The sequence below is a fragment of the Ruditapes philippinarum genome, unplaced genomic scaffold, assembly GCF_026571515.1.
Source record: "Ruditapes philippinarum isolate M1 unplaced genomic scaffold, ASM2657151v2 ctg791_1_1_1_1, whole genome shotgun sequence".
NCBI classification, from domain to species: domain Eukaryota; kingdom Metazoa; phylum Mollusca; class Bivalvia; order Venerida; family Veneridae; genus Ruditapes; species Ruditapes philippinarum.
The window spans coordinates 82,648-110,589 of NW_026861391.1; the positions used below are offsets into that span (position 1 = coordinate 82,648).

Consider the following 27,942-nt stretch of genomic DNA (forward strand, 5'->3'; position numbering starts at 1 on the left):
TCTGAAAGTTGGCTCATATGATTTATTTTTTTGAATGGTTGTGGACAGGTTATCGTTTTTATATTTCTTAGGGAAATATGTCCAGTATATTGGTTGCCGTATGTGAAAAGGACTGTATTTTTGTTTTTAATGGCCTTTGGCTTGTTCAACGTTATGTTAAGTTCGCTCATATGGGACCTGTAGGGCTTTATATAAATTGGTCTTTAGGCATACTTAAGGGTCTTAAAGTGTCCAAGATGCATTTTGTGCCTTAACGGGCGGATGGATCCTCATTAAACATGGACTACATGCATACATAGACCAAAACAAATACAATTGAGGTATAAAAACAAACGCAAACAACAAATTGTACTAAAAATTCTAATATTATAGTAAAATCCATTTAGCAATAGATAGTCGGAAAATGCCTCCACACAAAGAGTCAAAAAATTTAATTATTACTATAATTTGTTGTAACAAAACATAAACACACTGTAAGTTCTGACACGCAAGTCCTCTCAAATATATATACAGTATACAAAAAAAAAATATTCAGTAAGTTAATAAGTCAATAACATATTAAAAGAATATTTTGTCAAGTACATTAATCAATGAGGTAAAAAATGAATGATCCGGCAGGTACATGGTTGAATATAAAAACTTAATAATTCAATAACGTAAGCAAAGAATATTTTGTCAAGTACACGATTAAATAAAAAGTTTAATAAGTCAATAACATAAGAAAAGGGTGTTCTGTCGAGTATACGGTTTAACAAAGCTATAAAGGCCGAATTGTATATATTTCCTGTATTAAAGACACTAAGGAGAAGAAACGTAAGTAATTATCATCAACAAACAAGAAATAAAGATATAAACAAGGCTAAGATGGAGATTGCTGTGAACGATAGGGGTCGTGATAAACTTCCGGTGTTGCCATTATCCCTAACAATTGCTTCATTGTGATTGCTGTATTTCAATGAAGAATGGCTGGCGTAAACACGGCGCCGGAACATACACTGAACGGGTCTGAAATCGTCGGAGATGTCACGTGATGAAAAACTGTCGTCTTCATCATTTTCGAATATAGTTGTCCGGAAGTCCATGAGCTGGAGATTAATAAACAAAGTCGAATATATACTACATTGTTATGTAATAAAACGCCCTTTCAGCTTCATTTAACTAAACATGCATTGTGACATTTCATTTATATGGAATATTATTTTGTTATTTCTGATTTTATACTTTATTAGATGTTTTACAAAATGTGATTTCACCTTGATACATATATATTTACGCTTTCATTTATACCTTTTGTCAATAAAAATGAAACCCGAAAAATCAGCCCGGGGAAAAGGACGGGAAAACCAATGGGGAAAGTACCCAAAGTTTCTTTAAAACCCTTTTACAATCGGAAATATGCCTTCCCTTCAATTAAAAAAGGGGGCTTATACAGAAAAAAATCGTGTATCATATGTAGAACTTATTAACGTGTTCTTTGTTCAAAAGTCACGTGGGAACGCTACTCTGACGCTGCATATTATTAAATGTGGTGCGTCTTTGTTCATGCAAATATGAGCGAATCTTAGCCTACAAGCTGATGGGTAACTAATTAAAAAGCAGTAATGTCGGTTAGTTAAATGTTTGCGGGCTGATAGACCGCACATTATAATGTAATGCTATGCGGTTATTGTTATAATCTTGGATAATGTAAACGCTTGTAGGACACCAACATATCAAACAGACCATCATGACTCCTATAGTAGATTTTTAAGAAATTCGGTAAGAAAAAGACCAGAATATAGATTTTTACCTGTTCTTCAGCAATTTCGATTGTTTCATTAAACAATGTCCACACTACACTCTCATAACAAGGGGGCGTGGTTAAACTTCCTTCGTACCTGTAGAACTTTGATAGTTTTGCTGGCATCAATTGCACGAGGGGAATAGAGCTGATTTCAACCTCGTTGTCTATAATAAATATTAATTGTGTTTACTTTATAAACTAAACATTGAACAGTTACCTATTAAAATTCATTTTGCCAATGAAATGTACATTATATCAGTTACATTTATCACTGTAAATGTTTGGAAAAAACAGTTGTTTTTAATTTCTTTGTAAAGAAATGAAGAACAAAATGAATTAAGCATTTCTTTTGTATTGTACATTCGTTATAAAGACTTTTAGCATGTTATATGGCAGTGTATTGACTGACGGGTTATTATATAACCATCGTGGCAGTGTATTAAATGACGGGTTGTAATATAACCATCGTGACAATATATTAAATGCAATATAACCATCGTCTTACGGCTCCGGTTATATAAGCTAGGTCGTTTTACATGTACTATTAATTGAACCGTAAAATAAGCAATCAATTATGGAAGCCAAAAATAAATAAATAAACAATAAAAGGTTCATGTGAAAATTAAGTATTATGCAGAGCAACTACATTATTATATAGACCTAAATAATACAACAGAGTTAATCTAGCAACTACGTTACTGCTATATAAAAAAACTTAATAATATATGTTACAATTTTTAATTTAATATTTATAAACAAAAATTGTATCAATTGTTTTGAAATCATGCCTGAGACCATAACACTTGAAAATGTCGTCATATTTCTTAAATGCACAAGGTCATTATGTCTGAGTTTTTTTGGCCCTAGGTCAATAATTCACCTAATTCTTGTGATACTACATTGTGCTAAACATTGTGTGACTACACCTTTTTGTAATGAGCCAATTTATGATTTTAGCAAAATAAATATTTCTCTGAATGAAAAACATGAAAGAAAATTTATGCTTTCTACACCAACCTATACATCTATTTGCGGATTCGGACAAACAGACAGATTAGATTATCCGGCGGACATAAGAGAAACATAGTATTTTACGTCCGAAATTCTTATGAATTTTCCACTAATTGAGTCTTTTTATAATGTTTCCGCTGGTAACAAACTTAAAACCGCTATAAATATTCTATATGGATACAAATTATGAGGGGCATGTATTAAATACTGTATATCACGGCAAGAGTAATGTCATCTTTGGCCTTTACGTTGTTACAATACAGGGGGCAATAACTGTTAGAATCAGTTGCAGACGACATATGACGGACAATCGTCAATCCTTAAAGTCACTAAAAGTGACCTTAAATGAAATGTACATGTACTAATTTTTCTACAATGAGCAAACATTCCGTGCTGACTTAATTTTTTATTTCATTTTTTTTTTTGTTTGATATGAGCTTTTCTTCAAAAATTATTAATATTTTAGTTTTATCAAGTCAAACACAAATCACTCAAACAATCACGGACAATGTTTAACAATGCAACGAAATATTTGCTCACACCAATCTAAAAATATAATAATTTGTGTAGACATTAAGATAAGCTTGCATCTATTTTAACAAACCTGTGAGAATTTTCCCTTTTAATGTTAAAAAGGGAAATTTGAAATTGTTTTGTTACATAATTTTATCAAAAACTACAAAATTATCATCAGGGGATGCATGTTTTGGCGCGGACCCGGGTTCTTTCAAAAAAGGGGTCCAAATCTTGGGCTAGAGGTGTTTTTATATTGGAATTTTTCCCGAGGGAAATTTTAGGATTTTTCTAGTTTTTTTCCCGTAGGAGCATTTGACACCAAATTTTTTGTGATGTTCCCCCCCTTGTTTTTAAACGTTTTTTTCACAGTAAAAAAGGGCGTTTGGGTTTAACCCAAAACTCCGAGGGGTTTGACAACTAGACAATCCCAGGTTTTGGGCATGACCCCCCTTTTAAAAAACGGGCCCCCGGATCCCCCGCATTTCATGTGTTTTAAAAAGTAAGTTTTGAAAGCAATCACATCATCTTTTGGCCCCTGGGAAAAGAGGTGATAATGGTTTCCCCAAATTTGATTTTTCTGAAGATGGGGTCATAGGTATTCAATTTATCCTTTATAATAAAATCAACTGCATAAATCTTGATAACGGTCTTCGAATAAGATTGTCTTCAAATTAATATAAAACATTTTCATCGTCAAATAAGGCTAAAACGACTACGAAAAATGGAGCTTTCTGATAAGGTTCGAATCCTGAAATTTGGACTTTGTTGATTATTACTAAATTTATTTGTTTTGCATTAGTTTTGTTCAATTATTTCATCCGTTATCCGTACTCCGCTAATCTGCAACATTCCATAACAATTTCCCTGTGTCAAAAATACTCATCGAGTACGAAAAGCGACGACAAATTGCTGAAATCAAACAAAACATTTATGGGTGTAATACTAGTGAATCAAAGCTTACTTTTGTACTTGATCTGGTTGAAATGATTTATAATCTCCTCAAAATGTGGATTAAACCGTCCAATCTGTAAATATAACAAATATATGTTCTAACACTGCAAGTACATATTTATGGAAAATTATATTTGTGAGAATAAACTCTCCATTGGTTAATATAGAGTTCGTGCGTCTTTCAAATTGGCCAATGGTCGTGTTGTAATTTAATTATAATCTATTGGTTCTTTTACTTTTAAAGATAATCATACTTTTTCTCCGCCATTATGCGAAAATTTCTAATGTATATGTAGAGTAAGTTTGCAGTACAAATGAGAGATATTCTTATTAAAATTTTGTAGCAATATTTACCTCGAAGAAAAAACCAAGCACTGCCAAACCATCCTCTTTGTCCATAGCTACAGATATATTCTCATATCTCTTGTTATAATGTACCAGATGCATCTGTGGAGATACAATATGAGCTGCGTCATGACAAAACCAACATAATGGGTTTGCGACCAGCATGGATCCAGACCAGCCTGCGCATCCGCGCAGTCTGATCAGGATCCATGCTGTTCGCTTGCAAACCGTATAACAAGTAGAGAAACTGATAGCGAACAGCATGGATCCTGATCAGACTGCGCGGATGTACATCCATGCTGGTCGCAAACCCATTATGTTGGTTTAATCATGAAGCGGCACAAATTTTTATATATTACAAACAAATGATGATATATATAATATATAACAAGGCGGGCAAACCCACTTCGGTATCGCTCATATTCGACAAAAATCGTTTTCCGAAAAATATTTATTTGCAAACCGTATTGTACATTTGAAACGTAAAAATGAAACAATGCATCCACATATAAGTAATATGTGTCAACATGATATCCAAATAGAATGAGTTTTGTTATCCAAGTGGAATAGACTCATTTAAAGCAATACAAAATATATTATGTTGTGGATGGTGGTGTTGTTGTTGTTATGCCAATGTCCTTGTTTATACATATGAGCATCGACAAGAAAATGCAAAATATCTTGTTGTAGGTTGTTTTATTTTTAACGAGCAAAACCGATATATACACAGTTTGTACATTATTGTCTATTCAACATGTATATACTTTAATGATATACAAAATGTGAAAGACAATGCACCAAACTAATAACTAAAAATCCTAATTATGATATTGACTTCAATGGTAATTGCAGATATTATATAATCGTTTAGCTTTACTAATATAAATTGTTTAATTTCAAAAAAAATATAAATAGGAGCATGTCGACTTTTCATAAAAACTACATGAGAACTGAGTTATGTATTCTTGAAGTAACAAACTCTAGGAATATCATTGTGCGGAATAGTACCTCCATAGGAAAATGTTTTCCATTCACATCATGTTCCGACCCTCTTTCATCTGTAGCACCCCAGTGAAAATGAAATTGTTCCGCCACAAACGTTCCTGGTAAACCGCCACCTCTAATTTCAGATGTTTTAGCGTTCAGATCAACTTGAACTGCAAAAGAATACGCCCCTTTTTATATCTATATAAAATATCAAGGCAGTTCCCGCCCAAACGACAAATAAACTGATAATATTAAGTATGCGAAGAACAATGTTAAACTAGCATATACGAGGATGACACAAAATAAACACGAGTTCACGCAAGACGGAATCATTTGAGCAGACCTGTTTTAACTTTGGTGTGACCAGAGCTTTACAGGATGTAAAGCTATGTGTAATGAAATGTTTTTAATAATAAATGATTATTCTCGAAAGAGTTAGTAAATGCACACGACAACTGCATGTAAACATAACAAAGTAATCCATCGGCTGCTATTAAGGCGCATGCGCCATTCGCTCTTAGATTTCAAATACAGACAGCTTATATATCTTTCTGAAACAAAAACACTCGACCATTTTTTATTTATTTATGTTTTCTCACTTTTTACTGTTTCTGCTAAATTCGGGAGAAAAGATTAACTAACTCAAACTTTATGATATAAATTCAAAAAAAAGGTTGTAGTTAAGGTAGATAAATCTTTAAACGACAGAGTTCGTAATTAATGAATCACTATAAAATGTTTACAAAGATGAATTAATGTTATTATGGAAAATATAAAAACCGTTAACATGTCATTCTGCATCAATATTTGAAGTTTACCATATAAAAAGTAGCTATTTCATATAATATGATTACATTTCAAAAACAAATAAATGTACTTATAATACGCTCTCATTCAAATAGTTTTTAACAGTTCATTTTTAATTATACAATAATTAAAAGTTTAAATTAATGTTTAAAAATATGAGTGCCGTCGTTATAAGACAATATGTTTTTTTTTTTTAAGACTTACAAAAGCACATCGATGGACATCTTTTACTAGTTAATTTCAAACTCACGTAAGGTCATCCCACGTGACGCAAGAGGACACTAACGGTAAGTAACTAACAATCTATCAAAGTCAATACTCAAATTTAAGTGGTATTGAGCATAATTTTATTAAGAACAACTGAAGGTAGCCCCCTCATAACCTCACAAATTCTCAACTCGAAACTATCTTCATAATCTGAATACAACTTTACTGAAAAGTTGAGGACTGTCTTGACCGTTAAGTAATTATATAGGGTTTGCTAAATGAGTGTGGTTGTAAGCATCGATTCTTAAAACGGGCGTAGATGACTTATGACTTTTCTTATTATATCACGTACCCCCACCCTATCAATAAAAAAGAAAATTCAATTTATTCAAATATACCTCAATGAATTATTTAACTACATACGAAATATATGTATAAATAATATATTGATATATATTCACATATTCACGTAGGAAGCGCGTTGATTAAATGATGCGGTAAAATCGATTGCACTTTTTGTAGACGAATGAGGCGTGAGCAATTGAATATTTGAATTTGCACGTGGAATGAATACTAAATGCGTATGTAAAGCAGGGGCGGATGTCGTTTAACTTTTCTTGTTGGACAAAATAAAAACGATCAGTTAGTGAAATTTAATTAAAATGTTATAAAAAAATTATGATTGGCAGATTCATTAAAAGTAATTTAAAAATCTGCTAAATATCAATTTTGATATTCGAAAAGATTTTTACATTAAAACTGAATTACCGTTCTGTTATGGTCCATGGAGCGTTAGGGAGAGAGAGGGATGAAAATAAAGTCAAGTAAAATCATTATCTGCATGTAAAGTTTGTTCAAGACCCTTTTCTATTTTTTTTTAAATTTTGATTCATATTATCTTTGGTCAATTATATCAAAATTGAATGAATTATACAAGTTAATGTCATAACATTTCATTAAATGCCGGCTATTGTCACGTTTAAACAGTGTTTCTGCCAATCTTATTTGATTTTTTTAAAATAACGACGGACGATTTATCATAATTAATTTCTGTCTTATTATAGTTCTTGTTGTTGTTGTTTAGGTTTATTTTTATTTCGTTCTTTTCTTTTTAAGAGGCTTATATGGGGTGGAGATAAAACATGCTGTTTGAAGTTACTCACGGACAGATCCTCACCTGAAGTATTTTGTATTTATTACAGCATGAAAAAAGTAGTAATGTTTATATCGTATCTATGCATAACAGTGATATTGAGTTTTATAAATCATCTTAAGATGTATAGATCGATATTCTACAGATATTTCATTCAATTTAGAAAACGGATGGAATAGCATTAGACTCGTAAAGGTGAGAATTTAAAGTAAATATTTTAATTGTTAAATTTGCCAGCAAACCAATTACAATATATCTAAATCAAAATTATTTCATATACAGATTTATGTACACCTGTAGTTTAAGTTCATCTTTTTTTCTTTTAAAAAATATTGGTTTCTATTTTCATTTAAAAAGACTAATACTTAAAAGAACGAGATTTCCTGCCGAATATATGAAAGATCGCCAAACGTATGTTTATTTGATTTTTCTTTACATTAATCATCAAATGCTGGCAGGTGTTTTTTACTGTTAATATAGTGTAAAGTAATTATATGTAATCTGAAAAAAATGATTCACAAGTTATCGCCCCTTTTCAGATGAACGTTGCATTAGTTGTTGCTAACGTGTTAGAGTTATTGGCCTTGCTACTACAGATACTCTGTGTTGGTCTGCCGTATTGGTATGGCAAGTCGCCGCTGTATTACGGATTGTTTGAAACATGTGCAAGTGTAAACGGAGATAACTATGTATGTCGTTCATACGCCGCTGGTAAGAGTTGTCTTTCTGTAGTAAAACCTTTTTAATTGGTTTTATTTTGCTCACAATTCATTTTTGATACTTATACTTTACGTAACATCGTTACATGTCCTGTATAAATGTAGGAAAACTCAAAAAGATTGTATAGAGAATGTTTGTTTGTTTTTGTGTAAGATGAAAATTTATTTCATCGAGTGAGTTTCAAAAACAGAATTCTCAAGAGTTTGGTAGCATAAAATAAAGCTTAATTCCTGAAATTCAATGTAATGACAGTGACGTCAAAAAATAATTTCAGCCTTTTCAGTCATAACCTATCGGCGTCACTGGAATGTGTTTACATAAAAGTAGAGTTTAAACATGTACAAAGTGGCTAACTCTGAAAAAATATGTTTATAATATCAGGAGGTTCTGCACAGCCCGAGTGGTTGGGGGCCACAGCTGGCTTGGAGGTGATAGTTCTTGCACTCGTTTTCTTCGCCCTGGTTGCCGGAAGTTGTGCCATGTGCTGCATGGTTTATGACGCTGTTTTATACGTCATCGCAGCCATTCTTGCGTTGTTTGCAGGTAGGTTACGAAACAATATTGTAATGGAGTTAATACAAACCTAACAGAATGAGGTAATTTACGTGTTACTGTGTGTCCAGTATTCTTTTTGAAACTTTCCAAGGTTATTACATAATGTTGCAAAATATAGTTCATTTAAAGAAAAAGCTTGCTTAATTTACCTATTGGAATTCCTTCTTCATTATATCAATATCATTATGATGTAAAACGACTTGTCGGTTCAAGAGCATACGTATAATGTACAATCTTATATTAGTATTTTCCTTCATTTTTTTTCAACAGCATTGACTGGTACAGTTGCACTTATTGTATTTGGCGCCAAATTTGGGGATGACAATGCTTGGGATGGATCGCACCTGCACGCGAGCTTCTATATTGCCATTTTTGCAACGCTTTTTACCCTCATAGCCGGGATTGTGTACATTGTAGCCAAGCCTAAGTCAGCTGTCAAGTCCTTTGAACAGTTTGACGACTAAATGTGATAAAGAACAGATCGTTGGAGATTGTAACATACAGCTTAGAATGTGGTTTTCGTAGAACTTGATTATTTGCCAGTAATATATTGACTATTTAAATGTGCTTAAATACATTTACCAAACTTCATAAATATTCACTTATGTATATATATGTCATGTTTGGTGTACATTTTTATGAGTGTTACACATATGAGAACATAGAATACAAAAGTATGCACACATATGTGTATGCAGAGTACACAATATGTATGTTTACGGAAATACTCGTCAAGCAGAGTTGCATTGAAAACGTGAGAGAGAAAGAATGCATACGAAAATCTGCTATTGAAACTACATGTAATCAATTACAGTTTTTACTGTATATGCTTGAATTTCAATCATCATAATAAACAAGGAAAATATTCTTTTAATTGTTTAATTTTAATAAGGAGGCAAACTGGTTATCGATAAATAGAGGATATTGAATGAGTGTAAGTTCAATACAGAATTTATTGCACGAGTTGAATAAAATTATTATATATATTATTTTATTCAACGAGTGCAATAAATTCAGTAATGAACTTATACGAATTTAATATTCTATTTATCACACACCCAAAATAAAGACCGTTTAAAGTGAAATAAGAGTCATTTTTCATTGACGCGCCTTAAGTATAACGATAACATTTAGCGCGTCTTTACACTATGTTTGGATAACGCTAATGACGTCATGTCAAAATATATGCACGGCCGTGCAATACCATATTTAAGGAGTCGCAAAATCGGCACGGGTGTGTGATAAATGGTAAATCGATTTGGTTATTTAAAAGGAATTATAATTATATTATAAATCTTGAAACTATAAAAACGATTGGGAGAGCTAGAGCTTTCGAATTAACTATACCCTAGCACACAAAGTCCTAATGTAGAATAAATGAAAGGAACTTTTGTTTAGGTTGATCACACAAAGTTCAATTGAATGAGGGTTAAATTAACAACGATATTCTTGATAGTCGTGTAAAACTTGTAAAAAGAGAGAAAATTGGGGGGAAAAAAAGAAAAAGAGTGGCGATAGAGGTAATAAACATCTGAGAGGCTAAGAAAACATTTCAAATTTTACCCAAAATTGAACTCCCTATTACGACACATTACCATAAACACAGAACGATAACTTTCGGTACAAATACTATTATCAACAAAGAACCGTAACTCTCTGTAGATATCGTCACTATTAATAAACAAACGCCATCTAACGGTAGTGATCGAATCATTAATAAAGAAACCTGCTAGAAATCGTATCATAAACAACGAAAGACGACACACGTTCGCGAAGAACGCCAACTTTTCGTGAAGGAAAGACGACAAACACGGTAGATGTTGTCAAAATTTGTAAAGAATGTCAAATCTTTTTTTAAAGATGGAATCATTTATAAACACCAACAACCGTTTTATTGACAAAGACCGACTCTCGGTACAGAAAATATTATCAACAAAGACGACTAACTCTTGATAGAGACTATAATTCTCGTATAACATCAATAAAGATAGATAACTCTCGGTAGATATTGTATTGTAAAAAAGAGCAATAATTGTCGGTAGTATCGCCGTGACTCGCGGTATTTAACGTATATTTACAAAAACTTCAAGTTCGTCAACTCCCTACAGCCTACTGTACAGGTCAAGAAAAAGTGAAAAATCAAAATTAGCATCCAACCTGTATGACCGTTATTTTCAACTGTGTAGTTTTTGCTTGATACCACATCGAAACCACTGAATACGATTGGTGTAAGCCTTTCCGTGTCGATAATGACGTCATTAGTGATGAGGCTGATGGGAGATTGCTTCACTCCACCACAATGTGGAAAATCTAAATGCCAATGATCTGGACCTATAAAGAGAAACATTATAAAATAGCTTGTAAAAACACTGTTTGAAATATACAGTGGACAAGATGGAAACGTGCGTGATAGTAGTCGACAATGTCACAAATTACTGCCACTATATAATTGAGCCGCGTCATGACAGAACCAACATAATGGGTTTGCGACCAGCATAGATCCAGACCAGCCTGCGCATCCGCGCAGTCTGCTCAGGATCCATGCTGTTCGCTTACCAACCCTATTACAAGTAGAGAAACTGATGGCAACAGCATGGATCCTGATCAGACTGCGTGGATGCGCAGGCTGATCTGGATCCATGCTGATCGCAAACCCACTATGTTGGTTTTGTCATGACGCGGCTCAGTCATGATATATAACGTCACTATTATACACTACCTTCCAACGTTGTTATCTATCATATTTAAAATCCTCCGACGAGTCAAACTAAAAGCTAGCTTCGCTAGGTTATGTAATAAGGACGTTGATCGAAATATTTGCTTTTATTTGAAGGGTCAAATATATGCTCGTATATACGAATAAATGATTTTTCTTGACATAAGTTTATATAAGATCGTAGAGAGAAAACATCTTGGCTTACCTAATGATCCCCTGTATGTCCATACATTCCCTGAAATAAAAATAATATCAGATTTACTAAAACATTATATATATGTAATGTTGATCTGTTGTATAATGTGTATTTATTAAACCAATCATTTGGCTTGACAACAGAAATCTGAAATACCATCATAGGATCTGAACCTTGCCCGATTGCATGTAATTTCTTACTTCGGTATATTAAAAGATAAACATAGCAGGTTTGGGTTATATAGAATGTTAATCTTACTTCAGTAATTAATTTATTATGTGTAAACAGTTTAAAGTCCACTCAATAATTTCAGGAAATCACATTAACCGAATAACCATAGCCGGACGTTTCATCGGTTTCTTTTTTGCTAATTTGTAGTGTCTAAGTGGCCGAGTGGTTAAGGTCGTTGACTTCAAACCACTTGCCCCTCACCGCTGTGGGTTCGAATCCCGACAGGAACTTTAGATTCTTTCATGTGAGGAAGCTATCCAGCTAGCTTACGGAACGTCGGTGGTTCTACTCAGGGCCCGTTAGTGCCTGAAATAATGCACGGAAGGGCACCAGAGGTCTTCCTCCACTAGTAAAGCTGGAACGTCGCGATATTACCTATACTGTATCGATGTGACGTCAAACCCAAAAACAAACAAACAAACAAATCTAAATCCGAAGTTTGACGGAAATGAATCGGAGGCATAGTCGACTGAAAGAGGGAAGTAACTCAAATCAAAATTCATCAAAGTGTTTCATTGCTTATTAGCCTTCGATCGCATAAGCTTGAAATGAAACTAAATTATATTGTTGTTGTTGTTGTTGTTGTTGCTGTTGTTGAATCGTCTAAAAGCAAATTCAGTAAATTTGAAAGCGAGTTTGCTACTTGTGAATCAATAAAAGTCGTTTATATCAATCTTAAAAAATGAATTATTGTCATGGGAAATATACTTTTTATTTCACATATTATACGACTTTAGAACCATTGACACTATAGCCATCTAATGGCTATTCAGCATTAGCTAGTGTTATAGGACGAATATAAACCGGCAAGGTGCCTTTTGAGCGGAAGTTCTCAGTTGTTTTTTAGCGATATGAAAGTGTTTTTACCGTGTTTTTACCGTTTTACACTAGCTGATGGATTAACAAGTGGTATATTATTTCAATTTCCAGACAAAATAGTAGCGGTAGCCATAATTTTGTAAACTGGGGTATTAAGATAGGAATGTAAGAAAGTGGGCAGCTTTATCCCAGATTACCAACTATTAATTCTTTCCAAACAACTTAAATATTCAGACTCATTTATCAAAAAAAAAAGACGGCGAAAAAACAAATGTAAAAACGCACTAAAAGAAAATGTTTTGTCGAAAATGGGACTGTTAATGGGTTATGAAGTCATGGCGGAAGTACCGTGTGTAAGTGGTTCAGTTTACGGGTATAAAGAGTCGGAAGTCGAGGTAAAATTTCAATACAAGTGTATGAAAATAAAAACGATGAACTTTAAGGATTAAATTCTGGTATTATCTGTTAGGAGAAATATCATTTATATAATCATTTTAGCTTGTGATCTATTTAAAAGACAGTCACCACTGTTTTTTCATGACCTATGTTAATTTCTCAACGTTATAGATTTTATCAAGAAAAGTATCATCTTATATTCATGAAAAACGTAAAGACATGTAAATAATACTGTACATCCGAAAAATTATGATATATACTTGTTTTCTTTTTTTAATTTGCCTCTGGATTAAATAGTTGACAGCATGTCCCAGAAGTGCTTGCTTGCATGCTTGATTTTACTTACTTGCATACTTGATTGCTTGCTTGATTGCTTTGGTTGATTGATTGATTGATTGATTGATTGGTTGATTGATTGATTGATTGATTGATTGATTGATTGATTGATTGATTGATTGATTGATTGATTGATTGATTTATTGATTGTGACAGTAGGTTGGAAACAGAAAGAAAGCGAATACCGAACTATTTACGGTTCTCGTTGAAAGATTATTGTCTCTGTGACGAAACTTATCAGTTATCAGTGTTATCAGTTTAACATCTGATCTTAATTTGGCGCCCGATATCTAACTATCATATAATTTATTAAAAAACAGAGTTAACCATTCAAACTCTTTGAAAAAAGTAAACCAAATAGTTCAGTATTTTTACCAAGTAATGTCGCTGATTTTACTGTTAATTATATAGTCTAAATACGATACTGTAACTTTTAATGTTTATGTTTTTACCAAGTAATGTCGCTGATTTTCATGTTTATGAAAAACCAAAGCACGAAATACTTCATACATTTGTATCAAGTTCAAATATCGGAATATTTGTTGTTAACTCCTCTAAATAAATAAAGGTTACTATTGAAGATAGCTGGAATAACGAACTGAAGCACGTGACTTTCGAAACCACCTATATAAAATCGCTATAACTGAATATTAAGACGAGATTAAACTTAAAGGTCCATTATATAAATACTCATTTGCCATTATACATAAATTATTTTTGCTTATTTTGCTATGTTTGGCAAATTGTATTTTAGTGAATAAGTATTTTGTATGAAAGTCAAAATACTTTTTTGTTTACATTTTGATACCTTTTCTACAAATCACTGCATATAAAGCGCTACTTTTTTAGTTGTTGAATATCTAAATGCTCTAAAGACATTCTTAAAACATTTTATAACACATGTATATCATTTTCTAAAGAATTAAGAAAATATTGATTTCTAAGTGTAAACAAGTACTATACTAATAAGATCTACGTATGTTAGTAATACTACAGTCGATATCATTGTGAAAGTAGTTAATTTTATAGCTTTTTAACCAATAATTTTGGCAACTGTGAACATTTTTAACTATATTTTGTTTTTATATGATGAAAATAGAGCTGTTTCTATAAAGTAAAATATACAACTGGTCGGTACATAGTAAACGGACGAGGTGGCCGAGTGGTTAAGGCGATGGACTGCTAATCCATTGGGCTCTGCCCGCGTGGGTTCGAATCTCATCCTCGTCGATTATTTTTTGAATTGTTGATCGGCTATATCAATTTTTATTTTCAAGAAATCGATATCCCTACAACATTAAGCACGTAACAGTTTCTATCATTTCGTTACTTTTACATATGTGTCTGTCAATGTTTCTACATCAAAACCGCCATTAATTAAATCAGCATTACTTGCAAATTAAACTTAAATGATGATGTCGGCACTATATTTCATGTCAGCCTTTTTTTCTACACTCCGTCCATAATGGATTCAATGAACCTCCGACAGTAAAAATTGAATGGGAAAAATATTTGCTACATGAAAACAATCACACCGAATGATTGTTGAAGGAGAAGCAAAAAAAGGACACCCGCCACCCCATCCTTTCACCGAAAAAGTTAAACGAAAGATAGCAGACTCTAAACGAACTTTTAAATTGTTAATGTTGACATGTTAAGAAAGATCGAGCGTTTTGTTGTAACTTAAATTTCTTAAGTAAGCATTCTGTATAGATATATAAAAACTCACATTGGACTTTTAAGTGTTTCAAATTGTTATCGATATCATTAGTTTGCGGGGGTTATACACCAAGCTGGAACTACTTTTGGGAGTTTAAATATCTTAACTTTAAACATTCTATGATACAGCAGTGAAATAACATGCCATAAAATAGATTAAATGAACAATAAATTCATTACGTGTAGTTATCTTGAGCGGTTCTCGTATCATTCTGCTACATTAAAGAACTTATTTTACTTTCATCTTTGAGATATTTCTTTTTAACATTCTAAAATTGAAACATCTGCGCGCCTAACATTAAATAAAGTAAAGAGGCAGGTACTTCTGTTCCAAATTTATAACAAAACATCTCAAGAACTCAATTTATTAACCCTTAAAATGCATGCCATAAAATTTGATAAAAAATCGGTAGTTTCAAAGCATATATAGTAAATCATTATAGGGTATAATACAATATACTTCATTAGTTTACATAGATGCACGGGTATCTAAATCAGATTGTCGTGCACTTGACTTTATCTGCTTGTATTTTTTTTTGTAAATAATCCACTCAGTCAAAGGTTCAACAAATTATACCACGTGGACATTTTGCTCGTGTAGCAAGGTTGTTCTATGATACAAAAATGCCTTAACATAAGTTTGATACTTACATATATAAAGGGTACAAAGTTTCATTTAACATATTATTATTTTCAACTTTTATTATACAGCAATAGCAATGCTGTTTTCAAAAGTAACGTAACATCAAGTCTTTTAATAAATGAAATCAGTGTACATTTAAACGATGTTTTTATTAACTATTGTTAGACTTTTATTAACTTTACTTGATAACTTAGTAAATCAGTCACTTTGAAGAAAACGGAAAATCTCTATTAATGAATATTCCCTACATGACAACGATAGGGCAATATCTGTGCATTACATTGACAAATATCACAAGTTCAACATCATAAAATGTTGAAGATCAGTTACTAGTACCCTAGACTGCTCATAACCTTACTGTTAAAAGTTTTTTCACCCTCTACTGTCGTCAAATTTCTGATATATATGATAACGAAATTATAATAATAGTGTTTTAGATTTTTTTCTTATTTTGGAAACAGAATAAATCTCATTTACATATGAATTAACGTATTTTTACAGCCCATAAGTATTTATGTATGTGATTTATTTAAAACTAAAAGTATTAACTAAGACTAGTATCTGTCCCATTTCCTGCAGTCACACGAAAAATTCAATTTAGATAAACAAAAATCAGGATCTAATATGCTAATATACTATTAAAAGTTCAAATTTGGGGCGGGAACAAGTACAAAAAATTACTTGCTTGCATTTTTTCCCAGAGAGGGTAAACTGATCTATGATATGTCAGCCAGTCTAACTTTGTTTTCGTTGTGTTTTACGTCGCACCAGTCAGTATGGCGACTTTAAGTTTTACTGGTGGATTTCTTTTAATTTTTCAAAGCATTTAACGAAACATATGATATTTTATGAAATGTATATAAATTAATATATATAAATTGACAATTAAAACCCTAAAATGTACAAGACTGACCAACATACACAAATAAAGTTTCACCATCTAAGAAATGTAAGTCATCAAAGTGCTAATAAAACCCTAAAGGGACAGCACTCGGTGTCGTTATCGGGTAATTATGATCAAGCAATGTGCTTGTTATCGAAACTATGATCTCAATGATCTCATGGAAATGTATGCGAGGAATGCCGGCCAGGTAAATCTTTAAATGTGTCTCTTTAATAACAGAATTACAGCTATTGATTCGCCCAAATTTAGTAAAATATAATTGTCGAAAAAGCTAAAGGTTGACGTTATCACTTGTAAAATCAACGTTTGTTACATTTTTTATTAACGGCATGGAACGAATATATATATTAACATAAATCTGCTGACATAACAAATAATTTCTTGAGACGATGATGGAGATATAATCTAACTTACGTTCTCCTTCCTAACACAGTACTTTAGTCCTCAAATAATTTCTGTGCCATATTTCGGACATATTTGATTATAATCATTTTAAAAAAAACCTTTGCGCATGCGTATTAGGTATTTTCTTTCATCGGTGACCATATGACTGTTACGGATATCTTCTTCCATAGCAAAAAAGTTAACATACTGAATAATAAGAGAAGTAATTAACATAATATAATTTTCAAGGGATGTTTTTGAATTGCTAGAGAATGAGCAGGATATGGATTGACGGGATATATTTATTTTTGCAGGAAATCTATGTCTGCTGTACATCCGACGCTTTTCATATAAATGCTTAATACCAACCGAACTTACGTGTAATTTGAATGTTTTAGAATATAAGGGCATTATACTGACCTAACCGTGACATTTCACATGATATTATTGCTAAGATGATGTGATACTGCTGACATGTATGTATGTATGTATGTATGTATGTATGTATGTATGTATGTATGTATGTATGTATGTATGTATGTATGTATGTATGTATGTATGTATGTATGTATGTATGTATGTATGTATGTATGTATGTATGTATGTATGTATGTATGTATGTATGTATGTATGTATGTTATGTATGTTATGTTATGTATGTATGTATGTATGTATGTATGTATTTATGTATGTATGTATTAAAAAACAACATGTTTTTCCGAATTCAATATATTTATGTATGTATGTATATATGTATATATGTATTTCAATATATGTATGTTTGTATGTATGTATGTATGAATATATGTATGTATGTATGTATGTATGTATGTATGTATGTATGTATGTATGTATGTATGTATGTATGTATGTATGTATGTATGTATGTATGTATGTATGTATGTATGTATGTATGTATGTATGTATGTATGTATGTATGTATGTATGTATGTATGTATGTATGTATGTATGTATGTATGTATGTATGTATGTATGTATGTATGTATGTATGTATGTATGTATGTATGTATGTATGTATGTGTGTTCTAATGTGGGTCCTTCCGCACTCTCATGGCACTGAGAGTATAGGCTCCTGATATGTCGCCATTCATGTTGTCAAAGGTTGTATTCTCCCAAAAGTTGGCCTATCAATTTGACACTTAATATATTGTAATGTTTTCTGATTTTGATGCAAGGAAGGCAAAAAAAAACTATTTATGCATAATGAAGGACAAGTAGGTAATGTTGCAAAATTAAATGATCATGTCTTTCGGAAGGGCTTGATAAACTTACACGGTTTTGCAACTCGGACTGGTACCTGACACATGTGTTAGGTAAGCATAGTGGACATGCAAGGGCATTTTCCCAAGTTTTCATAGATAAAATTCAAATGAAAAAATAGCAAAATAAGTGTGATTCACGAATGGTAAGTTTCGTGCTATTTTAGAAAGCCCGGGGATATTTTGGATATTTCCAATGTTAAGTAGTTTGCGTTAGCGTACTTCAATAAAATTCCCATATTTCTTATTTAATCTTAAAGACTGTTGCAGGCAACATCGTATTTTGCCATTTTACAATCGCAAAAACAACATGCACATAAACAAGAAGGATATTTCATGAGACAAATATGCATACACATGCATTATAATTGAGATTAAACCTGCAGAAGTTTATAAAATGGAAATGTTTCGTAGTGAAGTTTGAAAAGTGCATGTACAACTTTATCTCCTGTGCAGATATAAATTGCACGTTCCCTTCGCATGTAATTAAGTTTTATTGACTATTTCAATTTTCAACATCATTATTCAAATCACATTAACGACATTTTGAGATTTAGATTTATTTTACGACTCCTGTAAAGATTGTGTAAGATTGATAGAAATGCACAAACTTTCGGCTGCAAATCAATTAATCATATTCATTTAGGCCAAGACCAAAGTGTTATGTTTATTGGTTTCTTTGTACCACTGTAGGTAAGATCACTCAGAAATATTTTTTTATTGCCCACATTGAGGTTTTCGAGAAAATTTATTTCCATTAATATCCAAATACCTTGAAGTCTTTACTTTAGAATCCGAAAATTTGCTAAAAGATATGGTAAGAACAGCAGGAAAATCATCTTATCATCGTATTTTTTAAGCAAGTTCGAACTTAATTGTAGCTTATGTTGTAAATTTGACAATTATTACTTTTATTTAATTATTTCATATCACAATAGCTATATCAAATCTATTTTGCAAGAAAGTAGTACCACTGAAACTTATAAAAAAATGTCTGTTTGCATATAAGAGAGAGAAGAAACCTTGAAGTTGCATTTTCAAGTTCAAGCGGAGACAAGTCATGACAAACTTTGCTAAATAACGTTTAAATTGTTTTCTATTACTTTGCGTCGTTATACAATGAAATGCCCCGCGCAAATAGAAATGTCAAGTGTTGTTTCATTTCTAATATTTCGCTTCTTTAACACTTTTATGTTGTTTCTGATCAATGTATTACGTTTAGAAAACAAATCATAATATCTAAAAGAAAATGCCTTGAAAGTTTTCTTACTAGTGATGAATGGTTCGCAAATGAATGCGTAACAAAAATTTACAGACAGTTCTTTGCTTAAAAAAATCTAGGGTTTTGAACAGAAGCCAAATATGTCTCACAAAAGTAGAAAAAAGGACAAAAAGATATCGTCTGTTCAATATAAACTTGATCTTTAGCGTCAGCTTAGCGTTCTTTTACATTTGTAATTATTTATTATATCTGTACGAAGACGCCGACGCCGAGATGTTTGGCACATTCCTGCTTTCTATTCACCTTATTTTTTTGTTTATTGTATAAACTGTATGAACATTGCTTATTGGATACGGAAGTGTGTTTTAACTTTGTAAAACAACTTCTCTCGTAATAGGTAATGCATTTATTGAATAAAACACGTGTTTATATATAAACTTAACATTTTGTTAACAAACAAAATATTGTTTTACATCTTGAAATACGAATCTGACACCGTGTTGAGATAAACATAAACAAAATATAAACATCTGTAATAATAAATTGGCAGAAATTCAGATATTTTTGTTGATAAGTACTTCTATTGATTATTTAAGCGCGTGATATTATGTTAAAATTTCTTTGAGCGGGAAATATATGAAAGATCTAATATTACAACATGTTCAAGATAAACTGTGATATTCAAGAAACAACACTGATAAAAGTCTGCAGCTGACGTAACATGTTGCCGCATATACTTTTTGAAGATGAAACTAAAAATAAAAATAGGATTTCCTTCATTTAAAAAAAATTGTTCTGTGCATTATTATTTCATCTTTCATTCCCGCCCATTGATTAGATTTTAATCACTATCGAGTATATATGATGTTATAAACTTATGATATACGCCAAGTTAAGATACATGTAAGTACTTTCATAAGTAAATGAAGTAATTTCAAACAACACCTACATATTTGACACTTTCGTTAAGTATCTTCTTATAATGATAACGCTTGAAACAATATCAAGTAAAGTGGATTATACTTGCCCCTACTTTAATTAACATTACGCGTGTCATTTTAAGATAACAATGCTCGTAGTTGTCATATATAAAGTCAATTTAGAAGAATGGGCGTGAATTAATTTGTGACATCGCTCCATATAAACAGTTCGTAAATCTCCGGACAACTTCGCCACTGTCCGTACACTGAGCTGGCAATATATAAGATGCAACAGATCTTTAAAAATTAAATATTGAAACAATATACATATGTATTTAAAGTTTAAAATATTAAATATATACACAATACACGTGAAACGTTGAGTGTATCATTCAAAATACACTACAGTATTAAAATTTACTGTATTTTTATCACCGAATTTCTACCACATTATATTCGTTTTTGCATAGACATGGAATTGTCCGTCTAACATTCTGGACTTATCTTTATGATTTTGGCCTGCACTGGTCCCTTTAATAGAATTAGTTGCCACCAGACGAACATTTAGAATAATATATTTTTACACTTTTACGTTTTCCTAAAACTTCAGACAAATCTGAAGGCGTGTTGCTTTAAACATGGTGCATAAGCATAAAAAGAATTTCTATAACTGATATCTGTCAGAGATAACTTTGCCTATAGTATATTAGACAAGTTATATAAAGCTTAAATGTAATAAGAAGAATAGCCACCAGTTTGTCTAAAAGAATAAGAATACGCAGTAAGAAGATTATGATGATTTAGATATGTTGTTGTTGTTGTTGTTGTTCTTGTTGTTTCAGTTGTTCAATTTCATGTTTTCATGATTATTCTTTGTTTTTTGTTTTGTTTGTTTGTTTTGTTTGTTTTTTTTGTTGGTGTTGTTATTGTTGTTGTTGGTGGTGGTGGTGGTTCTTGTTGTTTGTTCTTGTTGTTTGTTGGTTTTATGTCTTTGTTCTTGTTGTTTATAAACTTTACTCTGACCCACATAAAGAATGATTGATGATAAGATAGTGTTAAACCGATAAGCCGCGCCAGGTGAAACATGTAACCTTGCATGCAGAACGTTTGGCTAACAAATTAGTCAGGTGAGCATATTGACAAGCAAACATTCCTCACAGTGAAACACGTGCTTATCGTGCAACATAATCTTTAACTCTGCCCGATAACATTTAACCTAAAAACATGATTTTTTCCTGTTTTCAATTAGTTTCGTTGATTCTTATTAAAAGAGGGCATATGATTATCTTATTGCGCAAGCCATTTCATTCCACATGCCAAACGTTTGAAATGGATCGTGTATGGTAGAGGGTGCTCGGAAAGTAAGGCAAATTAACGCTTATATGTGTGTGGCAAAACACGTACTTCAAAAAGGCGTTGTGGAAACAATAAACACTTCGCCCACTGACTTTATTGTTACAATGGGTCATGTTGTATTGTTGATGATTTGTGAATCATAGATATCAGTCATGACATTGTGGTACGACATGTTACAATTACAACCTCTTGAAAAATTACATAGCTATTGTATTACAACAACTGAAAACAGAAAAACATAATGATTAATAAAAATGACAAATCAAAACTATAATAATTATATGACATTATTTACGAATGTACATTTCAGAAATCATGGGTGGCGACCGGGCGGGGAAAATACGGGTTTACGTCAAGACATTCCGTACGTTGTTACGTACGTATATTGTCATTTACCCATCTGATAAAAATGATGTACTAATAGCTAAACAACCATCCTGGTACAACTAACTGGTGTATATTTCTGTATTTGTTCAAAAACTGTGACAATCAGACTGCTGTTCTGCTTGTTTTAAGAACACGTTCACTTCAACCCGTAACCTGCTTGTGGCAACTACAAACTCTACCACTGCAGACAAAGATCAGTCATCCAGTCATGGTCTGCACTGGTCGTTATCCAGTCAACCAACATAATGGGTTTGCGACCAGCATGGATCCAGACCAGCCTGCGAATCCGCGCAGTTTGATCAGGATATATGCTGTTCGCTATCAGTTTCTCTACTTTGAATAGGGTTTGTAAGCGAACAGCATGGATCGTGATCAGACTGCGCGGATGCGCAGGCTGGTCTGGATCCATGCTGGTCGCAAACCCATTATTTTGGTTTTGTCGTGGCGCGGCTCAAATGCTTTTGTCTAGATTGAAAGATGGACAAATCCAGTTAAAATATTTAGCGTTGTAAGTGTTAAACTGAAGTTTGATACAGTTTATAATTTGATAAAAAAAGTGTTAAATAAATTTTGAAATGAATTTTGTACCTGGTACACGCTCGGAACAGGACGGTTATCAGATGAGATATGTTATGTCTTAGTCATAGTTATGTCATAGTTTTTGAAGAAAGTGATCAAAATAACTCTCGTGAGAAATAAGATTTATTATGGCATCCATTAGGCCGTCATGGCAACAGAATGAAAATGGCGGCGGTTTGGAATGTTCATCAGTTTTTCCCCACATAATCTATTGGTGTTTAGACGCGTATACTAACTACTGTCTGCAGAACCATTCGTTACACTTCAAAGGGATTAATGTCGGGTTCAATTAAACTTTAATCTCGTGCGATTAAATGTATCAAAAAAACTTTTTTGAAAAATTATGTCATTTGTAAAACAATTTTACAGCTGCATGCAACCACTCACTGAAAATGTTTATAGGTCATTAAAATATACCAAAAATGTTTCAAAACATTTTGTTTCTCCTAGAAGAAATATCTAGAGCGAAAGTTTATTTTGATTTATATTATTAAAATTATATTATAATAGTATAACTAATGCGTATTTTGTATACATTTCATTTATATCAATGCACTTATCCTAAAAAGTACTTCTTCACTCCTCTGTCTAGCGTATCGAACTCTGATCTAAAGCTATCTGGTTGTGTTGTATATATAAGGTGAAATTTTTAATCAGTTCATAAGTATTCATGAAGTTTACTTTCCAAAACAAACTTTTAATTGAAAACACGTGACCCTGATAAATTTGTTTTATGGAGTTGTCCTCTTTATATTTAGAACTGACCATATTATGTGCTAACAACGCTAGGTTGAGCAGACTACAGACTAGCTGGTTCCCTTGGAAAATAAGGGGAAAAAACAACAACAAAAAACAATAATCTGTACTTTATATACATAGGAAATCTGTTCTCGAAATTGCAAGTATTCGACCATTTATCTCAAATTTTATCTGCAAAGTATTCCGAATGTCATTCGCCAAAGCACGTATTAATTCGCTACGCTATGTTAAAGGATGCGTTTATCACTTTAAGTCATATTTCTGAAAGGTCGACAACTAAGTCCGAAGAGAAAGAATAAATGAATACAAAAATGTTGAAAATCACCATCTTAATGTTGATAATAATCTATGTTAAGTAGATTTAAACCAGACTGTGAGAAAGAAATTAGTTTACTTAATTAACAAACATATGTTGTCTTTTTTGTTTCCCGCTCTTTACGAATGTGTCGTACATCTTCGTATTTCATAGTTGTCGAAACGAGGATTTCTAAACATTCAGAGTAGACAGTTCCCTTTCCGAAAATGCCCGAGGATCTACGAAGATATGTGAACAATGTCAGATAGACAGGTTTTCTGTAGAAAACTACCAATGTAACTACATGTTGTGGTTTATGGAATATATGGAGCGGAAGCTGTTTTTGAATCACTGATAAATTTTAAGGCATTTTTAAACTATGGAGCATTGTTTTTTTTTTAATAGGTGAACTCAATAGAACAACTAGAAAACTTTGAATACGAGTATAACAGAGTTACAAAATACTTAAGACAAATTTTTTAAAATCGAAATATCTACGACAAAGTCGCTTTAAATACACAAGTTAATTTTATTATAATATGCAGCAAGCGTAGAAAGAGAAATAAACTTTTTTCCCTGTCGTTATTTAGTAATGCTGTGCACATTTTATCTTCGATACAAATTAATCTTCTTTACTTTAAATTTGTATATAAAATATGTTAAATATATTTGAATCTTGGAAAAGCTGTACATGACTTTGTAAAACGTGTACAAAAATACAAATTAGAATTCATTTGAAGTTTATCGAGGCGGTTTAAATGTTCATTCTTGTACGTTTCAAGACGATATATCTTTCTTAAATGAAAATTAATCGACAAAACTCTTATCCTTATTTTGTTGTAAACAGTAAATATTCAATAATTTTTAGCGTCAATGTTGTACTTTTATTTATTTATTTATTTATTTATTTATTTATTTATTTATTTATTTATTTATTTATTTATTTATTTATTTATTTATTTATTTATTTATTTATTTATTTATTTATTTATTTGTTTATTTATTTATTTATATTTATTTATTTATTGTTTTGTAAAAAATCTCGATGAAATTTTGTATGGTAACAACTGTTAATGTACACACATTTTCGCGAATATATAGTATAATACAGTAACAATGGTCGCTTTTTAACAACCTTAGATAAAAACAAAAAGTGTACTTAAGCGATTTTTAAGTGTCGTTTTCATTTGAAAATAAGGAAAAGCTAGAAAAAAGTATTTCATTATAATTTACAGTCAGTATTTTCAGATACGGAAAAACAGTGTCAAAGTTAATCAATATATATTAAATATGTAACTCATCGTGTAATATTAAATAAATAACCCATCGTGTAATATTAAATAAATAACCCATCGTGTTATATTAAATAAATAACCCATCGTGTTATATTAAATAAATATCACATCGTGTTATATTAAATAAATATCACATCGTGTTATATTAAATAAATAATTCATCGTGTAATATAAAAATAAATATCTCATCATATGATATAAGGCATCGCATCATGTGATATAAAATATCTCATCAGGTAGAATGAGATATCAAACTCATCATGTATTGAGTAATGTAGAAACTTTTACCCATCTTGAAGTATAAAATATTTTGTATCTTTGTATATCTTATCAATAAATATTACATATATATCCTATGATGAAATATCAAATAGCTCATTAAGTAATATAAGATATCAATATCATCGTGTGATATATACTAACTATCTCATCAGTAAAAATAAAATATATATCTCATTAACTAAAAAAAATATATATCTCATCAATTAAAATAAAGTATATATCTTATGAAATATAACTAATATGAAATATATCATCAAGTTATATGAAATTTTTTATCATATATTATAAAATAAAAAGTGCGATGTGGTATTTAATATCTCTATGTTTAGCATTGAAAGTGATGTAAGGCAGCGCATCGTGTAATATAAAATGAAATGAAAATAAATAAATAAATAAATAAATAAATAAATAAATAAATAAATAAATAAATAAATAAATAATCTATACTTTAGAAGTTTAAATAAATCTATTTTATGTAAAATTATTTGTTCATATTTATTAGAAAGATGCATATTTTTTTGCTCAAAAGAGAAATATTTTCTATATAATTAATCGTTAGCTATGCTTTTATTCGTACAATTTTCACATAAAATATCAGACAGAAGGCCGGATACTTTTTGGGAATTCATTATGTTTATTAACAGCTGGCTTTGTCGAAGCTGAGTATTGTTGGAATAAAAGACAAATTAATATCTCCACATTTTTTACAAAAGATAAATACACTACAGAAAAACTATAAAATTAAAAAATTGTAAATTAAAAAATAAATGCCTACCTGCGCTTGACAAAACTTCTGAGACGCGCGAGACCAACACTAGGCAGACGACAAAAACCAAGCTTTCCATGTTCTTAATTCTTTCTTGGCTATAATTTATTGTAAGATTTTTTTCTCAATTTAAATTTTGTCCAACTCAGCGAAATGATTCCGACCCTGCAGACGACAGTTTAACCTATTTAATGAAAAATGCAAAAATAGTCTCCCGCTTTTATAGTCAAGCAATCGTATATACCCGTTAACAGCGACTAAACACCTTACATGAAATGTTAAGTAAAAATGTATGTTTAAATCTACTAGTAGAAAAACAGTCTGTTTTCTGAATTTTTCAATGTCTATATGATAATATTTGTTTTTGTTTTGAAACAAAATAATTTGAAATAAAAAAGGTATTTGCAATCTTGAAAGCCGACGTAAGCACAATTGACCTTTCAGATAACCCCACGACCTAGTCAGAGCTCCAATAAAAATCCAAGACTACGTAAAGAACGATTACAGCACTTAGTACATCCCTCCGAACTGTTAACTGTTAAGATATTGTTTAAAGTGACAGTTTAAACGTGAATTACAAATGAAGTGGTAAAGGCGAAATGTTATCACTGATCAAAATCTGGTTCCCCCCGAGTCCTGCGGCATATACTACTATGATCAAATGATCATCAATGGCTTCTGGTTACTTTTGCGCACCTTTTGATAAAACTTACATCTGTGCATTGTTTCTCGCTTTGTAATTTGCATTACCTAAATAGTAAATGAATGGTGCTGTAATGACGTAACGATTTTTTAAAGCCTTGGGGGATAACGATATTTCTAGTTTATGATAATAATACTTTAATTTCGCTAGCCCATTTTTACCAATATTTATGTTAAAATAGAGCAAAATAATAAATACGTCAGTCAGCATCATTTTGTTTTGGAAGAACCTCTGTTAACAAACAAACACATTGCTTTGTTGTTGTTGTTGTTGTTTTCTATTTCAGAAGGCCACATTGGAAATAATATATATATTATTAGTTATAAAGATTGTTGACAGGTTATATGGCCCTATATAAACGGCTATTTGTAAATATAACCCGAGCCGCCAGGCGAGGGTTATATTGCAAACAGCCGTTTATATACGGCCATATAACCTTTCAGCAATCTTTATAACGAAATTATAATACAGCAAACATCACTTTTTAGAGAAAAAAGTAAGATTTCTTTATGAATCGACAACAGCCGTGTATATAAAATTATATAAACGTCACGATTATCCAATGAAAAGCGACGTTACAAACGTGCAGTATTATAAGATTGCTTTTGTATGTTCTTAATGTGTAACCTTTTTTAAATAAAGATATTATTATTGTTATTATTATATGATATGTATATACTGATATGAATACCACTACATGTATGCAAAAGTGAATAAGA

General features: G+C 31.5%; 2 protein-coding genes and 1 non-coding gene across 3 annotated transcripts; 2 read left to right on the top strand and 1 right to left on the bottom strand.

Annotated features, from left to right (window-relative positions):
• Window positions 1-398: 398 nt before the first annotated feature.
• On the bottom strand, window positions 399-27,175 carry LOC132715463 (carbonic anhydrase 12-like). Its single transcript, XM_060698466.1, has 9 exons — window positions 26,958-27,175; window positions 26,530-26,704; window positions 11,957-11,986; window positions 11,193-11,366; window positions 5,615-5,763; window positions 4,616-4,708; window positions 4,272-4,335; window positions 1,790-1,947; window positions 399-1,085 (listed from the first exon to the last, which is right to left on the bottom strand). The coding sequence occupies exons 2-9, from the start codon at window positions 26,597-26,599 to the stop codon at window positions 828-830; spliced, it is 996 nt and encodes a 331-aa protein (XP_060554449.1). The 5' UTR covers window positions 26,600-26,704; window positions 26,958-27,175; the 3' UTR covers window positions 399-827.
• LOC132715465 (uncharacterized) lies at window positions 7,796-9,902 on the top strand. Its single transcript, XM_060698468.1, has 4 exons — window positions 7,796-7,955; window positions 8,300-8,471; window positions 8,862-9,023; window positions 9,306-9,902. The coding sequence occupies exons 2-4, from the start codon at window positions 8,300-8,302 to the stop codon at window positions 9,497-9,499; spliced, it is 528 nt and encodes a 175-aa protein (XP_060554451.1). The 5' UTR covers window positions 7,796-7,955; the 3' UTR covers window positions 9,500-9,902.
• Window positions 14,878-14,959, top strand: Trnas-gcu (transfer RNA serine (anticodon GCU)). Its single transcript has one exon. It is a non-coding gene; the product is annotated as a tRNA-Ser (tRNA).
• Window positions 27,176-27,942: the final 767 nt, after the last annotated feature.

Excerpts from the sequence above, each read along its gene's own strand:
- LOC132715465 (XM_060698468.1), top strand. The coding sequence starts at position 8,300 with ATGAACGTTGCATTAGTTGTTGCTAACGTGTTAGAGTTATTGGCCTTG. Across the intron at positions 8,472-8,861 it reads ATGTCGTTCATACGCCGCTG|GAGGTTCTGCACAGCCCGAG; the intron begins GTAAGAGTTGTC and ends TTATAATATCAG. Across the intron at positions 9,024-9,305 it reads CATTCTTGCGTTGTTTGCAG|CATTGACTGGTACAGTTGCA; the intron begins GTAGGTTACGAA and ends TTTTTTCAACAG.
- LOC132715463 (XM_060698466.1), bottom strand. The coding sequence starts at position 26,599 with ATGGAAAGCTTGGTTTTTGTCGTCTGCCTAGTGTTGGTCTCGCGCGTC. Across the intron at positions 4,709-5,614 it reads GAAAACATTTTCCTATGGAG|ATGCATCTGGTACATTATAA; the intron begins GTACTATTCCGC and ends GTATCTCCACAG. Across the intron at positions 4,336-4,615 it reads TGCTTGGTTTTTTCTTCGAG|ATTGGACGGTTTAATCCACA; the intron begins GTAAATATTGCT and ends TTATATTTACAG.